We start from the raw sequence: 17,868 nt of genomic DNA on the forward strand, positions 1-17,868 counted from the left end.
CCCTTAAGTGGATCTTGGAAATAAGCTAGCCTTAGGAGGCAGAACAAGCAAACTGGAGTCCTGGCTTAAACAGGGAAGCTCCTCAAGGCAAACGGGAGGCCCAGCTACTTATCTTGGTGAGCAACTCGCTTAGTGACTGTTTGAATTATGACAGACCTCTCCAGAGCATCTTGTGACTCTTTTCACATGTTCCAACAGCCGCCCCTGCAGTCACATAATCACATTTTGGATGTTTGGCAACTGGCTCGCATTTATAACCACGGGGAGCATCCCACGATTGCCAGACTGCGATCCTTGGCATTTTATGCTGATTTCTGGCGTCTGCTTCCAGGCAAAAACATCTATTTGTGAAAAACAAGTTCACTTAACAATTACAGGGTTCACTTAACAACCGCTGCAAAAAAGTTCATAAAATTGAACAGGGTCACATGGTGACCTGCTTAATGACTGCTATGGCTTATGACTGTAATTCAGTCGTAAGTCAAGGACTACCTATATGAGTGCAACAAGAGAGATGTTGTATTCGTTCTTCCACTGGTTGCAGCCAGAGGTGTGTGTGTGCGTGCGTGTGTGTGTGTGCGTGTGTGTAAAGAGTGGAGGTGATGATGAGGGGACATCAAGCTCAAGTAAGTGAATATTCCACAGCTACGGAATGCTGCCAGGGGAATTCTGGGAGCTAAATTCCACCCATCTTAAAGTTGCCAAGTTTGGACAAGGCTGCTTTGGCTGTTTCTTGCGGTCCGTTCTTTGAAAGTTGGAGCTGTGGGTCACCTTAGCGTGGCCTTCCCCTGATGTCTTCTCCAAGTCCCAGCGGCCAACCCGTCATCCCACATCTGGCAGACGAAAGAACCACAGCAGCTGAATCAAGCCCTGGCTTGAACGCCAAGGAACAAAAAGGGGAAAGATCGGGGAAGGAACCTTACAGCAGAACAATTTCTTCCTTGGGGCTTTCCAGGTTCTTCTGCTAATGTTTTCCCACCCCTCCCCACAGGCAGAAGCCTTGAAGGGAGGGGGGAGGTGATGCCAAGCCAGCCTTTGCACAAAACAGCTGCAGCTCAGCTATCCAGAGAATCTGGAGGAGAATGGAGGGGTTGCCTTCCTCTAAGGCGTGAGGGGGCAACCATGGCAACTGGCCAAGGCTGGACCCCCCCTGCTTTAAGGGTTAAAAGAAGCGGTCCTGAACTGGAAACAACGGAGCAGGCCTGGCTGAACATGGCGTCCTCCAGATCATTTGGACTCGTTTCCATAATCCCCAGCAGCAGAAGCTGTGGGACGTTAGGTCTGATCTGGATGCCCACAAATTTTAAGACATTAAAGCAGCTTGTTCTTGGCTTTCGAGATCACGTTTTCAGGCATTTGCAAAACATTGTAGAGCTTTTGCAACATCAGGAAAGGGTCCCTGAATTGCTCTGCTCTCCTCTTCCCTCCTCATCCATTTTTCCTCTGCCCTCCCACTCTCAGTCTGTCAAGGGGAGCAATGACGGCCTCTTCTCTACTCTCTGTGGCAAGAGAATCAATGCAAGGGGCACCAAAACAGCAACGCAGCCCAGCTGTGGCTTGGAACTCAAGCCCGGGTATATTAATGTGGGGAGGCTCATATTGCTCTGGCTATGCAGCTGTGAATTTCTGGCCCTCAACTATAACCTTAATTTAGAAATCCACAGCAAAGGTGGAAGCGGAGAAAAGCCAAAGGCAGGATCACTTTTCAAAACAGGACAGATGAGATCAACCTGCCAGTAATGGGGACAGCACACGTCCCGTTCTGCCCTTGGCATCGTCTCCTGCTGGTCAAGAAGCTGGGATCCAATCCTCTTAGCAAGGGACCTATGAGGCTCAACTCCACCTCCCCCGGGCAGAGCCCCCCTGCCCCAGTTCTCGGTTCCAAGGGACCCCCTGCCACAGTCAGCAAGTGGCGGGACCCGGCCCAGCCCAATCTCTCTTATAGCAGCCCCTCGAAAGGAGAACCACAAGCTGTAAGGGAAATTGGGCTGGGCCGGGTCCCGCCACTTGCTGACGGAGGCTGCCTTTCCTCTTGCTTTGGTGGAGACCACCACTGCAGAATCCTACCCCACAGTGAAGACTGCACAAGACCCAGGCATCGAAGCAGGAAAGTCTTTGGCTCTGCTCCCTTGTCAAGAAGGGAGAGAGTTTTTAAAAAACAAGCAGGTTTGTGTGACCAAAAGGCCAGTTTGATGCTTAAAGACAAGCCGAGAAAGGAGGTAGGAGGTACTGAGCCGAGTCTGTGTCTTGAGGGTGAGGAAGAACTTTTGCAAACTTCCAACAGGAAGTCTTACACAATCGGCTTCCAGCCCAATCCTGCCAGCTTCGTGGCCTCCCTAAAACCTCCAGAACTTAGCCAAATTAAGAGATAAGGTGGAGAGAGAAACAAACAGCTGGAAATGCCTTCCGTCTTAATCATTCTGCTTTAAAACAAGCTCTTAAAACAATCTCCAACCCACCTTTGATAAGATCACATTTCCCAAATACAGCTCTCATTCTTTTCATCACCAGATAGGAAAACTCGCTTGATTTTGTAGTCTAACTTATCTGTGGGCACTACAAGGCCCAGATTTTTTTTCTCTTTCCACCTCCAAAGCACAGCCCAGTATCATAACCTTGGTTTATCTCCTAGTTTGCTGGCTAGAGAATTCTGAGAGTATGAAGTCCACACATCTTAAAGTTGCCAAGTTTGAGAAACACTGGCTTAATTGCATGCACACTTTAAGTTAAGCTATAGTCTAGCTGAAGAGAGAAACCCGGTTAGAGACACTGTTTGCTATGGTTCACCATTAAAAATTAGGAGCATTGTCTTGCTCTTTGGGTTCAGCAACTGCTCTGTTCATACGAGCACGGCACCACAAACTAGCCAATCACATTTTACTCTACCTTGCAGGGCAAACCCAGTGCACCTGTGTCAAATAGTCCAGGCAGTAGGATTATCCAAATAAACCATGGCCCAGCGGTTACCTGGTAAGCATTTTAGGCAAGCAGATCGAGTGCAGGAAGGAAGATGCTGCTCTTGGGAGTTGTACCTTTTAAGGTATCTGGATGTCTGCCCATCTTTCTTTGACCCAGGCTCTCTGCAAAGGTAATTGCAGGATCTTTTCCATTAGGGGGAAGAAATAGGAAGGTGGTTTTGGGAAGGTGGCTGAGCAGCGCTTGGGAATTTGGGAGAAGTCATCAATTCTTCCCTGGCTGCAGAGCAAGCAAATTGCTGCTTAGCCAGTAAAAATGTGACAAGGAAATGACTGGGCAGCAGGCTGAAAAGGATGACAGGTAGAACTGCACTTCTTCACCTCTGCAAACTTTAACAGCCTGCCCCCCCCCCCATGCTAGCTGCTTGGCAGGCCAGGTCCATCTCAGCAGTAGCATCAGCTCTAATCTCTGCACCAGCCGTGGCCAAATTGCCTCCCTGCTCAAGTCTTTCCCACTCGTCCTCCAGCCGTTGGGCTCCAGGAAGCACATCCGATCAGCCCAATCAGCCATGCAGGCGGCTGCAGAAACGCCAGCCCCATTTATCACATCTCTCAAGCCAGGGTGCACCATCCAAGAACGTAATTATGGGCAGGCCGGTAGAAGCCAGACAGAGAATGAGACAGGAGTACCCATACCCGATTCTGGGTGAGGGAAGCTTTCACAGCCTTCATTTATTCTACGGGAAAGCTTGGTGGAGGTTTCAGAAGCTGTTCCCACCCCAGACCAGTGGTTACTTTCTGACTCCCTCACCCCATCCGGCCTGGGGAGGGCTCAGCCCCTACACTGCCAGCCTCTTCCCCCAAAGGACAGGAAATTTGGGGTCCCTGCACTCTGCATTGCAGGGCTGACCACTGGCCATCCAGAATCTGCTCCAGAGCTCATGGCCACATTATCCTCAGAAGGAAGCTGCACAATGAAATTTGGAAACTTCATCCTCTTTGGTAACCTAGGCAGAAATCTCTGTGTGCACCTAGCAACTGGGTCTGTTTCTAGCTCCAAGGCAGGTCTACTGTGAAATCAAGGAAGCCTGACACACCCAGCCTCTATTTTCCCTTCACCGGTGGGATCTGTCCCTGCAGTCCTGGAGAGGAGGGAAGGGGCGAAGCTCAGCGCCTCCCACTCTGAACTCCAGCAGAGTCGGCAGGGCCCCAACCCTCCTGCAAGCAAGGAGTGCAAAGTGCACTGCAGGGCCCCTGGGCCAGCCTTGCGCAAGCTTGGCGGCAGGACCTCAGCTGCAATCACGAGATCCACGCTTCTCACTGTTTTATTTTTAGGCAAAAATTACAGTTTAATTTTGGGAGTGAAAACCATCTGCCCCATCTTGGAGGAGGAGGAGGAGGAGGAAGTAGAACGAGGGTGCAGCCTGGAGAAGGAGCAGCAGGAGGGCTGAGAAACAGCAGCAGCAACAGCAGGGAAAATTGCATGCTGGAATTTTTCTTGTACAGGACAGCTCCATCTTTTCACAGTCAAGAAGACCTTGTAGACACAGCCCAGGCTTGCCCCTTCCCCCCCCAAAAAGACCAGCATCTGCACCAGGAGCAACTGAAGTCAACTGGGAGGGGTGTCTTGTAGGCAAATCCCCCTCAGATGTCCAGGGAATCTGGCTCAAGAACACAGGACACAAAAGGCGTGGGTGAGCAAACAACCAGTTATCCAACTTATTGGAATAAGGAGTCAAAATTGGGAAAAGAAGAGTAGGAACCTGGCCCTTCTGTTCATCACGAGGCTTTGCGCCTGGTCACCTGGAGGCAATTCTGAGTCACCGTACACAACCAAGCAAGTTGCTTTTGCAAGCCTGGCTGAGGCTCAAAGAAAATATTTGTTTTTCCAGATGTCATCACTTAGGATGAGTTTTCATTGCCTCCAATTTCATTCACAACGTATTAGCCCCTATTTGAAAATGCTGCATGTCCCAGCAGAGACGGAGGCTGGAATGCCAGAGAACTGGACTGAAGTTCCTCTCTCTTTCCCCACACAAACAGACCCAAAGAAAGAGGATAGCCCCCAAAGAGGGGGAGGGGCTCTGAAACACTGCCCCATGAGTAGCCCTCATCCAGCAGCTCAAAGGCCTGCAGTCCAGCCCAGCCCAGGGTGCAAAGAGAATGGGGGGGAGGGGCAGATTCTGCAGACCATCCTCAAACCAAATTCCAGAAGTGCAATGCTCCCCCTCCAGTTTTCTGGAAACCTCAGCTGGCTTACTGCCACATTGCCCCCCCCTCCTTTGTTTATCTTGGGGGGGGCACCTCCGCCAAGCCCAATTCGCCCTTCCTTCATTCCAAAAGGCAGCTTCTCCGCATTCTTCAGCTGCCTCTGGCCTCTCCCCTGACCCAGCCAGTTGCAACATGTGTGGGGAGGGGGCTTTTCCTGTGCCCCCTGTCAGAGGTGGGCAGAGTCAATTCAGCAAGGCCTGCAGCCCGAAAAAAGAGAAGAACCCGTAGTGATTAAAACTTCCATTGGGACAGTCCTTCCCAGGGAACTTTCAGCTCCAGGGGATGTCGGAAAACCAGAAAAGTTTCTAGTCCTGTTTCTCAACCTCAGCAACTTAAAGCTGGGTGGACTTCGAGTTCCAGAATTCCATGCTGGCTGGGGGATTCTGGGAGTTCAGGTCCACCCATTTTTGAGTTGCTGAGGTTGAGAAACACTGCCTTAAACATTGCACTTTTTTGTCATTTAATTCAATGCCACAGCCAGAAACAGCCAGACGATTACTCAAACGCCTTCAGGAAGAGGTTTACCTTCAGAAGAAATTGTCTAAGATGCATAATCCAAGCATGCTTCAGAGATCTTGAAAGAACTAAAGTTGTTTGAGGGTTAAAAAGATGATTTGGAGCTGGCAAAGGCCCCCCAACCCACAGGGAAACCCAGGCTGCTTCTCTGCCAGTTTCTCTGAGCTGACTTTCACTCCAGCCACTGACCTGCTTTTATTTTCCCTGACCTCATTCTTCCCATTGCTGAGCTCACCCAAGGGCTTCCTCAGAACTTGTCTCAGACAGATGCACCTTTTTCTTCTTTCAACTAAGAGAAGGAGCCATCCAAGCCTGAGGGCTGCCTTGGCTTGGCTTGGAAGTCCTGCCAACCACACACTGGGTTGGCCCCAGCGGTTCTGATGCATGCACCCCAGCCCTCCCTCTGAGCTGTCCTCCAAGAGGAGGCATCTGACGGAAAAGCGAGGCTGTCTGAAGGAGGATCTTCTTGCCAGGGGGAGAAAGGAGCAGACTTGGTTGTGGGGGAGAGCAGCCAGCTCCTACAGGAGGTTCCAAGCCAAGCCACCTTGTTCTCTTGGGCACAACAGCACGGTAGAGGTGACAGCAGCTGGCCTGCTGGGGGGGGGGGGAGAGGAGGAGGAAGAGGAGAAGTAGGATTGCTTCGGGTAAAGTCTGAGAAGAACATTTGCCAAATTTCCTGGACAATTCACTTGAAATGACAAGCAAGCTTGCAAGAGAAAACTTTATTTATTACTTCAAAGTCAGCATGATTCTGTTTCCTTGGAAAGATACATTTCAGGTTTTTAAAATGCATTTTGTGCTTCCAAGTGAAGCATGTTCCAATGTTTCCAAGGTCTTTGTCTTGTCAGAGGAAAAAGGATGTAAGTCACTTCTGCAGACAACAAAACAGGCCTCAGCACCAGCTTTCGAGGCATCCCCTCGTCACAACCTCCGTTTCCAGGGTCTCAAGCTCAGCCATCAAACTAATCTGGATTTCCTTGTCTGGAGCCACTGAAAATTGTTTCTGGGTACCAGTTAAGAATCTTTGTAAGGTGAAAAATGATGCCGGGGAATTCTGGGAGTTGAGGTCCAGAAGTCTTAACATTTCCAAGGTTGGACACCCCTCCTTTATTTCCACAGACCGAATTCTGAAGGCCGGACTGCAGACTAGAAGCGCTGATCCAAGAGCAGATCGCTCCGTCCTGCAGCCACCGGATCGTACAGAGGGAAGAGCAGCCTTGTGCTTAAGGGGAAGCCTAAAATGGTTTGGGATTTAGGGGGAGGTGGGTGCAAGATGCCCTGTTTTGGGGGGGGAGAAAGAATTCCTCCCCCCCCTTGAAGCTGAAGGGTTCAACTTCAGAGAAATCTAAGCACAGGTGCCAATTTCCTTTTAGCAGCTACAGGAACACTAAATTGGTGTTCGTGAAAAGGCAGAGCCAAGTTCTCGGCTCCCCCAGGGAAGACGAGGAAGAGGTCTACTCACGCTAAGCTGGCCATATTCGGAGGAAAAGCAAAAGGAAGAGAATGAACACAAAGAGACAGGCCTGGCCTGGGCTTCCGGCTTAATGGGAAAAAACACAAACGAGCGGCAGGAACCATATTACCCACCCTATCCTGTTTTTATGGAAACTAATCCAATTCCGAAATGCAGGCATCTAGCAATGTTCTCGGGTGAGAGTGGGGGAGGACAGAGGCCCGGGAATGACCAAGAGCAGAGAAATCCCTGAAGAGGCTTAATCGGAGCAGATCTTTTGAGTGCACAGCTTCCCTGAAATCCTGTCATCTAGTGGGACCTCAGAAATGTGCTTTTTTGGGGTCTCCTTCTATGTTATGGAACACCCCCCATCCCAAGTAACTGGCCGGTCTCTCCCATTTAGCTTTTCAGAAGGCCATTAAGACCTGGCTTTTAACCCAGGTGCTGGATAGGATTGTATAGATCAGTGTTTCTTAATCTCAGCCCCCTTAAAGCCTATGGACTCCCAGAATTCCCTAGGCTGGCTGGGGAATTCTGGGAGTTGAAGTCCACAAGTCTTAAAGTTGCCAAGGTTGAGAACCCCTGGCTTAAAGGGACTGCGAAACACTGGGATAGATGCTAGGAAAGGAGGGCAGCTGAGCTTGCTGTGGAGCTACCTAGGGGGACGATTAAGGCACAGGGGTTTCGTTTTACAGTTTTGCTGTTTTTATGATTGCTTTATAGTCATCGGTTTCGTTGTTGCTGAGTCGCTTAAGATGGGCGGCCATGTAGATCTTTTAAATAAGAAAATAATTAAAATAAACAACGGGGAAGGGCGGAACCCATCCCCAGGACATGAGCAGGCGTTCCAAGGAAGAAAGGCCAAAATGCAGATTGTGCCAGAACGTCAGGAAAAGCTAAAGTTAGCAGCCGTTCAATGGTGGGTCTCATTTACGCAGCACAGCTTGGGTGAACTTTACTCCCTGGGTGCAAGTAGTCCTCGACTTACAACAGTTCGTCTAGTGCAGTGGTTCTCAACCTATGGATCGGGACCCCATTTGGGGTCGAACGACCATTTCACGGGGGTCTCCAAACAAGGCTGTCTGCCATTTTTCCCACTTTTCTTTGGCCACGCCCCTGGCACCCGGTGATGTATAAGTGGTTGGGGGTCACCACAACATGGGGAACTGTATTATGGGGTCGCGGCATTAGAAAGGTTGAGAACCACTGGTCTAGTGACCGTTTGAACATAACATCACTGAAAAAAAGCGACATGCCCATTTCCCATGCTTGCGGCCCTTGCAGCATCCCCGTGATCAGAATCTGGACGCTTGGCGGCTGACTCACATTTATGACGGTTGTGCAGCGTCTGGGGTCACGCGATCCCTTTTTGTGTCCTTCTGACAAGCGAAGTCCTTGGGGAAGCCAGATTCACTTAACAACCCTGTTACTAACTAACGGCAGTGATTCACTTAACAACCGTGGCAAGAAAGGTCATAAAATGGGGCAAAACTCACTTAGCAACTATCTTTCTTAGGAATGGAAATTTTGGGCCCGATTGTGGTCGTAAGTCGGGGGACGACCTGTATCTGTGCTAGGAGCTGAATGAGGAAGTGCAGCGGGAGCAGAGGAGCCCCCAGACCCTTTCTAAGGCACTCGGTGGCCTCCCCCTCCCCAAAACCCTGCATGGCTGAAGTGCCCCTGGGCCTTCCCACCCCCACCCCCCACCCAGAGCCAAGGCCAGGAAGTCACCAGCTCTGCCGCTGCCCAGTCGGGGAGCCTTTGGGGGGGGGGGCTGGCTCAGATGTGGCAACCAGCCCCGCAACTTATCCAAGCGCAAGGGCAAGGCAAGGCAGGCCAGGGCTGATTCAGACTTCCCTAATGAAACAAGCAGCAGCCGCTGCTCTCCGGGGAACTGAGTCAGGAAGCCTCATGGTGGCTGCCGCCTCCGCTTGAGTCACCGGGCGGGGCAGGGATCCCCCTCCCCTTCTGAGCCCCCATCCTGCCCTCCTTCCAGCCATCCAGGCTGCTGCTGCTGAACATGCTTGGCGGATAGGAAACTCCCCCCCCCGCTTCTCTCTCCCCCCCCCTGCCCGTCAGACTCAGAAATGCCTGAGCCACCCAAGGGCAGCCCGGCAGGAGGGGAAACCCGCCAGCTTCCTCTGCCACGAAGGAAGAAAGCAAGCAAGCGGCGCAAAGAGGGTGGCACTGTGGGGGGAGGGGCAGAGGGGATATGAAGGAAGGGGGAGGGGGAGGTAGATCATATATCAGTAGAGTCAAGCATCTAAAGCCTTTTCTCAAGGAACCCCCCCCCCCCGGAGGTTTCCAGCTTGGTTCAAGCTCTAATACAGGCATCTCCAGACTTGGCTGCTTTAAGACTTGTGGACTTCAATTCCCAGAATTCCTCAGCCAGCACGAAGTCCACAAGTCTTAAAGCAGCCAAGCTCCAAGACCCCTGCCTGCTCTGTCTCTTTCAGAAGATGCATTAAGCAGCGACACCCAACCTTTCCGGCTCTGTGGACGGGAGGGGGGGGCAGGGGGGGCGGGAAAAGGGGTTGGTTTCACGCACGCGCTCACTTGTGCGGCCTAGTTCCCGGCCACAGCCTGGGGGTTGGGGGACCCTGCATTACAGGTAATCTTTGACTTACAATCACAATTGAGTTCTAAATTTCTGTCACTAAGCAAGGCGGTTTTTAAGTGAGTTTTGCCCCATTTTACAACCTTCTTTGCCACAGTTGTTAAGCACCCTTGACTTCGCTTGTCAGAAGATCGCAAAGGGGGAATCATGTGCCCCTGGGATGCTGCGACTGTTATAAATTTATTTTTTATTATTTTCATTTCTTTTGTATCGTGCTTTTATGGCCTGTAAGCTGCCTTGAGTTGCCTTGTGCGAGTAGGCGGCAATAAAATTTTTCTAAATAAAAATAAATAAATAAAAATAAATCAACTGCCAGTTGCCAGGCGTCTGAATTTTGATCCCGCGACCCTGGGGATCTTGCAACGATCATGTGAAAAATGTTCATGTCCCTTTTCCCACTTTGGACAGTCGCTCAATGAATGGAGTGCTTGCGCCGTTTCTGTGTCTTCCATCCCAATACTGAGACGCAATTCTTGTCAGTTGGAAGAAGCCGCTCAGAAGCTGCATCCTCCCCCCCAAAGAATCATGCTTCTTTGCCAGCCTCACGGCAAATCCGACTATTGTAAAGTTACCTTGACAGAATCTCTCCCCCCCCCCCCCCCCGAAAGAGGAAGTCGCTCACTGTCTCCTTAACAGTGAGAAACTTGGGGGGTCTCTCCTGGCCCTCCCCCACTCCCCAGCTGCACCCTCTCTTATCTTGCCCATCTCTCAAGGCCTTTCTCCCGTGCATTATATTTTCTTATCTTGGTGCAACCAGAGAGGCATTGGGGAGAAGATCCAGCAGAGAGATCCATCCAGCAAAGGGATCTGGAGTTGCTGAGTCACCAACTAGCAAAATGAGACCCCAATTTTCCTTGACTTGCCAGGGGTCCAGAGCTCAGCCCACAGACTCTGCCCTCACTCCCTGCCTTTGCAGCTTTTGTGGGGGCATTAACAGGAACGCCTCCCCAGTTCAGATTTTCCACTCCCTTCTTCCTCACAGCAGCCCTGTCAGGTAGGCTGGGGGGGGGGGAGAACTAGGCCAAGATCTCAGCTTCAGAGCATTGGGGGGGGGGATATTGGAAGCCAGGCCTTCCCAGCGGAAATACACTGCTCTAACCGCTCCACCCTACAGTCAAGAATCCGCAGGTGTCTACCAGATTTCACAAGAAGCATCTCAGAGGCGAAATCAGTGTCCCTGAAGGCAGGGTGTGTGCGCATGTGTATGTGTGTGCACGCGCACAGTGTGTACTTCCAGACGCCTCAGTCTAGAAAGGAATCTAAGGAAGACACAGAGAAACAAAGCAGCAGCTCTTTGATCTCCTGGCCTTGGCAGCCTGTCGGAGGAGCCAAAATTTAATTTGATCCAGGCTTCTGCCTCAGCACCTTCTGGAGCCAAGGACCTGCTTTCGTAAGCAACACTGGGGGCCATTTTTAAATCTCTTGTTTTTTCGACCGCTTCCCACAGACATCCCTTCCTTCCGCGGTTTAAGATAGATGGAGGAGGGCAGGTTGGAGAGACACCCCAAAGAGCAAGGGGTTGCCTTCCCCCATGCAGTACTCTGGCTCGTCTTCCCCTGCTGCGGGATCCACTCCCCAGCCCAGACCCCTCCCTATAAAGGCCTGGTGGGAGGAGAGAGGCCACCAAAAACAGCTTCTGCTCTGCTCCAGCAACTGTCCTCAGAGCACTTCTGTGTCACAAAGGAGGAAAAGAAGAAAAACTGCTGCTTTATTTGCCAACTGCACATGTTCACACTTAATGGCCAGACCCCATTCACACCTACTCAGGAGTCCAATGAGAATTTCTCCATGGCTGCCCTCTATTAGCGTTCCTCAACTCCTTCGTCCTGCACAAATGTTGGATTACAACATCCGTCACACCTTCCCCAATCTGGACCTTACATTTCAGAGAATATCCTTTTTTTCCCTTCTAGGTGGATTAAAAAAAAAACCTTGGATCTTTATACTGCAAGACCATCAATCAGCAAACTGCTAAAAAGCCAGTCTAATTAAAAAAACAACCACATGTGGCAACTTAAGTCAACAGTCAATGCGCCTCTGTAATTGTGTGCAGCATTTATGATTAATCATGTGCCTGTTACCCAAACAGTCCAGAGGAGCACAGCTTCCTGGTTCAGAGCGTGAGAGGGAAAGCAACTCCAGCCGCCTCCCTCCTTATTCACAGGAGACTTTCAAAACAAGAAAGGAAGAGGTGGGAAGCGGCCCCTCCCCTGGTCTTCGCATTACTCTCTCTTTCCTTCAGTTCAATTGTTCCAGGCACAACTCTCGCTGGTGGGCAGGGCAAACTAGCCCAACACCCTGGAAAAGAGAGGAGGGGTGCCAGATGGAGCTGTAACAAAAGGGAAAAACTTTTCACAAGTGCTCTCGCTGTCACACATTTCTCCATTATTACCAAAAGCAACACACACACACAATACACATTGCAGGGGATCAGCCCACTAAGCTTGCAATGAAGGCTGTAGCAGAAGTCGGAAAGGGAAAAAAGCAGGAAGGGTCCCTCCATTTTACGGAGCAGCTGCTTAGAGGAGACCTCTGGGAGAAGAAGGGAGTTTCTGGTCAGAAAGGAGAGACAAGGAGAAGCATTCTCAAGACAGCTGAAATCCCCGAGTGGCGCTCGAGTGCAGGTCAGGACTAAAAGGGATGTAAGAGAACAGGCAATAAGGGATCCAGGCAAGAGCAGAGCAAAGACGCATTCAGTGGGAGGAGGGGGTAGGATGAGCCTGAGATTGCCCTCAGAATAGGCTTCCATCTCACCTGGCTGCAAGAAAAGGAGCACATGTAGGCTGTTCTGCTTGCGTGCAATACCATCTGTGACCACAAGGGCTCTCTAACTGGGAGCCTACTACAGTGCCCTTCATCCCCAGTCTGAGCTGCCAAACCTGGGCTATTTGAACCTCTGGTGGAATAGTTATCTGGCCTCACTGGAGGGCCATTTTGCCCCAAAGTTATCATTCCTTCCTTAAAGGCACATTTCAGTTGCACACTTGCAAAAACACAGATATAAAATTCTTGGGTTTGGGTGCAAGAGATCCTTCTCTTCCAAAATGTCTGCAGAAGGACAGTTCACGGGAGCCAAGCAGATTTCAAGTTGAAGAGCACTTTAGAAAATGTGTTATTGCTGAAAAACAGGTTTCTCGGTGAGAAGCAAAGCACCACCATTTGCAAAGAACTTGGGGTTCGTGGGGAGGAGAAGGAAGTATTGGCAGTCTCCTTTTTTCCAATATGTAACCATGCAACCATTTTTCAACAGGCAGGATTAAAAACGCCTTGCGCAGCCAGAATAAATGGAATGTCCACCAGGGCCGAGGCAAATCAGTAGCACACCTGAAGAAACCCAAGCCATTCACCATTGGAGAACCCCAAAGACGTTCCTGCTTGAACAACCTGGAGGGACACAGCCCCCCTCCCTTCTTCCTACTGTTGTTGCTGTATAAACTGGCAGCTGTGCCTTCATAACAGTCCAAGAATGGCAGGGATATATGTGTTGGTTAAATATTTGTGTAAACAGGCTGGCTGCACACGGATTTTCAAACACAGGCCGCCTAATGTGTAGGGGGGGGGGAGGGAGAAAGAGAGGAAAAAAAGTCCCTTTGGATGGACTCGTTCATTGCCCTTAGACCTGGAAGGAGAAGCCAGGAAAATTAAGGCAGACATGGGGGTGGGGAGGGGACTGTTGTAAAGCCAAGCCTTCTAATGGGACAGATTGTTCCCAATCAGAATAATCCTCAAATGGAGTCAGAGGCAGACTAAGAAACTTGCATCATCTTGTTTCACAACAGATTTCAGCAAAAGACGCTTTTGGGATACTCAGGTTCACATACCTGAGTGTGTGTACGTGCATATGCCAGTTTTAAGACAGATGTAAGGAAAAGGGATCATCACACAAACAACATAAGCTCACGAGCCGTCTCCGTGATGCAAGCCAGGGCCCCGTCTCCCCAAGGCTGTACACCCCGTTAACTCCGGTGCAACCCCAGTGAGGGAGAGCAGAAGTGCCTGTGAAAAACTGGTTGCACCTGCTAAACAGGAAAGAATTCACGGCCACTGAACAAGGAAACAGGAGGCCGCTGAACAAGGCCTCCTCATCCCTGGGGAATTCACTTCTTTTTTTACAGTGTTTCTCAACCTTGACAATTTTAAGGCATGTGGACTTCAACTCCCAGAATTCCACAGCCAGCACTGGGAGTTTGAAGTCCACATGCCTTAAAATTGTCAAGGTTGAGAAACACTGGTAGAACAATGTCCTGGGAAATAATAGCTCAGACTTCTAGAAATTCCCTGGAATTGCTGATAGTGCCAAAGACAGAGAAAAGCAGCCCTGACTATTAAGTACAGAGGGTGGGCTGATGACCTACCTCTGCTGCCCTGCAGGTTTTGGCCTTCCCCTTCAGCTCTGGGAAGGCAAGGCTACCTCCATCCACACTTTGATGTCTGCCGGTCTTGGCTTTCCACAGCTGGAAAGGCCATAGGCCCTCATTCTAGCCCAGTGGTTCTCAACCTTTTTAATGCCGCGACCCCCAACCGGTCGTAAGTCAAGGACTACTCAACTGGTCGTAAGTCGAGGACTACTCAACTGGTGCAGCACCGTTTGCAGAATGGGACTTTTGGCGAGCTCAGCAGGGCAGAGACAGCCTGGACAATTCCTACTGGCTTTTGAAAGCCAATAGAATAGACTCTCTTGAATAGAGTCTAATTCTATTGGCTTTCAAAAGCCAATAGAATAAAAGGGAGTAGCACAGCTAAGGAAAAGGGAAAAAAAATGGCGGACTGCGTTGTTTGGTGACCCCCGTGAAATGGTTGTTCGACCCCAAATGGGGTCCCGACCCACAGGTTGAGAACCGCTGTTCTAGCCTTTCCTGCATCTTCTCTCTACAGTGGCCAGCCAGAGCAGGATGCTGTGGGAAGACCCCCTGTCCTTCAAGCCCAGAGGGTGGGGCTGTATTTGGGGGCACCTGGACTCCCAGGAATTTCCAGTTCTTCTTCCAGGATTCTTTCAGGGGGGAGCTCTTGCTCCATGCAAAATCTCACACACAATCTATCACCCCTCCCTCCACGGCTCTCCTCTTCCCTGTCAGCTCACAAGGGTCACTGTTCACACATTTCCTTTCCACCCAGCCTCTGGTCATCAGACTTAATAATCTGTGTGCTGACCCTTCAATTTCACTACCACAGCAGGCATCTGAAGGGAGGTTTATGATCCCAGCAATTGGGTTTCATTCTGAGGGCCTCCAGAATGGGACTTTGCTTTTTGCAACCTGCAAAATCCATTTTCTGTGAGTCTCCACTAATTCAGTTCCTTCAACAAGCAATATAGGAAGTATGAAGCTTTCAAGACGTTTCACCACTATGGGAGCACACCTAATTGCTACCTTCATGCAACACACCTACCTACCCAGCCAATTACTTTCATCCCAGGAGCTGCTGGGCTGACCGGCAAAACCTTTGTCCCGACTTTTTTGGGCACTTCCAGCAGACTGGCTGGCTGGCTGAGGCTGCTTCAGCACAACCGCAGCGACCAGGAGCCAGACTGTTTTGAACCACTCTCCCTCTCCCCCCAGGTGACTCCAACCTGAGCGCCGGCAACATTCCTCCCGGGTTGGTTTAACAGGCTGGAAGGGCTCCAGCAGCCCAAGCTGGAAGAGCGGCCGGATGACAACTTTCCTTCTCCGCAGCCGCCTCCGCTGGCACAGCCAGACACGGGGCGTGCGTGCAACACAAATCCTCCCCCGGAGAAGCGCAACTGCCCAGCCGCTCGGCCAGCAGGGCCAAGGAGAACCTTGGAGGGGGGAGGGGGGAGCTACTGCCACGGCGGCTTTTTTCTAAGTCCAGCCAGACCTGCCCCCGGCCGCCCGCTCCACCGGGAAGTTCGCAGCCTTTCTCTCGGCTGGGGGGTTGCGCCGCCCCATTTCACGGGGCATAGCCAGCCTCCAGCGCTTACATGGCAGCTAACGCGCTGCTGCGGGCTCGCGGGGGGGGTCTTAAAGGTCATTTAGTCCAGCCCCCCCCCCCGAGACAGACCGTCCGCAGCGTCTTTCCACCCCGTCCCGCTCCTTCAGGCAGGAACCAGCCTCGCGGCCAGAGTGCGATGGGGCGCGACCGGCACCGGCTGCCCAAGCGCCGAAAGAGGCTGGCGATGCCCCCCGTCCGGCCCGGGAAGGCCCCGCTTACCGGCCAGCAGCGAGAGCGGCAACAGCAGCCAGTAGAGGACGCCGCACAGGACCCGCAGCTCCATCGCGGCGCGGCTTCATGCGCAGGGTCGGCGGGCGGGCGTCGGCATCGTCCCGGCTCGGTGCTCCGAGTCCCGAAGCGGCGCCTGGTTGGGCGCAGTGCGACGGCGGCTCCGTCGGCTTCGCGCCCCACCCGAGCCCAGCCGCCTCTCTCGCCTTCGGCCCGCGGGAGCTCAGCCCGTCCCCGGGGGAGGAGCGGGGGGCGGTCTCGGCTCTGTCCGCAGCGAGCGCAGCCGGACCCAGCAGCTGCCTGCCTTCCGCGCAGCGTAGCCTCGCTCGGCCGCCGCCGTCCCGGCTCTCTCTGGCCGCGCACGTGCCAGGTCAGATCCGCCCGGCCGGAGCTGCCGCCGCCACCGCCCACCCGCCGGGGCCGCCCCCTCCCCTCCCTCGGCGCTATTCCCCGGGCGGCAGCACCACCTAGTGCCCGCTGAGACGCCCTCTCCAGCCCGACACATCGGAACCAGGCGGGGAAACCCTCCAAAGCCCTGACGCGCGTTGCGGCGGCTGCTTAGCATGAAATCAGGCGGAGACCGGGCTCCCACCCTCGAGGCTCGGGGGCTGCTTCCCCCCCCCGCACCCGAAGGTGCCCCCTATATTACTCAAAAGGCCAGATCCTCCTCCCGGCCACGTCCTAATACCTGGTTTTCCCACCTGAGCTCCGCGGTAGAGGGAGCATCTGCTTTCGCCCTCTCGCAAACCCCTGCCTAAGTTCCCACGTGCGAGCCCGGCACGTGTGTTAAGGCGAAAGGAGTTCGTTTATCCTCAGCAGCAGTCCTGAAATGCTCCCATTGCTGTTCTTTGTGACCGGGAAAGGGGTGCTTTTCAGCCGGGCCTTTCCTGGAGGTTCCCTCGGGCTCAGCTTCCAGACCGCGGCAAGCCCCCCCCCGCCTTAGGAGCCCCCCTTGTGTCGCCCAAAAGCGGCCAGCAGCACCTCAGCTGGGGGCAAAGGCCCCCCCTTTCTTTGCGCGATTTCCTCGAGTTGGGAAGCCCCCCCCATGCATGCCCTGCGTGGGGAGCCGCCTCCCCCGCTATCTTAACGCCTGCAGGTGAAACGCCCCTCCCGACTCAGGCCGGCCTTACCTGGAATCCAGGCCGGCCTTCTCGCTCCCAGCCGCAGAGGCTCCGGAGGCCCATACAGGGATCCTGCTGGGTCGCTCCAGGGACGAGGGCAGCAGCCATCCCCGCCGGCCCCGGGGTGACTAGCGAGCGGCGCCGAGGCCTCCTCGGAAATCAGTCCTGGGCGGAATTTCCTGACGCGTGTTCAGAGGGTCTTCTGCAAAGCCCTTCAAAATTCCGAACTGAACCCAAAACTAACAGACCAGCATCAGGTCGTTCGTGTGAACCAGGCCTGAGGCAGGCTACTTGGGAAGTGCAGTTACTGTACGGGAGGGCCAGAAAAGTTTCCAGTCGGCTCCTTCCAGGGCTGAGGGTCCGGGGAGGGCGCCCCTTGGCTCCAGAGACCTGACCCGGGTGCGCTGGCTCGGGCTAGGACCGTCTGAACCCGGCCTCCTCCTTGAACCAGACAAACAAGTTGCAGAAAACCAGGGAAGGCGAAGGCAAAGGCGCTGAGGGGACTTCCCACGTTGCCCCGAGCCCGAATGTGAGCGATGGTCCCTTGGCAGCGGCTGCAATCGTCACCTCAGCTTCCCCCCACCACGGGGGGCCGGCCGAGCGAGCGCGACTGTCCCCCGCGGCCTCCCCGAGAAGCGAGCAGCGCATCCGGAGGCTCCCGGGGGGGGGGGGCGCGCAGGGTCGGGGGGGCGCGCAGGGTCTGGGAGGGGCGGGGCAGCGAGACGGCGGCGCCTTTAAGAGCGCCGCGCGGGAAAAGGGGAGGCGGGGCTTAGCCGGCCCGCGAAAGTGGCTACATTG

The 17,868-nt window shown here is 53.1% G+C and overlaps 1 protein-coding gene across 4 annotated transcripts in view; it reads right to left on the reverse strand.

The window, feature by feature from the left end:
- The window catches only part of PIEZO1 (piezo type mechanosensitive ion channel component 1), a 57,602-nt gene extending 41,457 nt beyond the window's left edge, over positions 1-16,145 (reverse strand). Inside the window, exons 1-2 of one of the 4 annotated variants that reach the window (XM_039330937.1) lie at positions 15,342-15,373; positions 157-341 (exon numbers count right to left, since the gene is read on the reverse strand). In XM_039330937.1, the coding sequence (XP_039186871.1) occupies positions 157-341; positions 15,342-15,358 (202 nt within the window). In that variant the 5' untranslated portion in view covers positions 15,359-15,373. Of the gene's footprint in view, positions 1-156; positions 342-15,164; positions 15,277-15,341; positions 15,486-15,940 lie in introns of those variants that run through there. The other 3 variants (XM_039330938.1, XM_039330939.1, XM_039330940.1) reach the window with 3 other exon arrangements.
- Positions 16,146-17,868: the final 1,723 nt, after the last annotated feature.

Source organism: Crotalus tigris, unplaced genomic scaffold, assembly GCF_016545835.1.
Source record: "Crotalus tigris isolate CLP2741 ecotype Arizona unplaced genomic scaffold, ASM1654583v1 scf7180000024433.1590703, whole genome shotgun sequence".
NCBI lineage: Eukaryota > Metazoa > Chordata > Lepidosauria > Squamata > Viperidae > Crotalus > Crotalus tigris.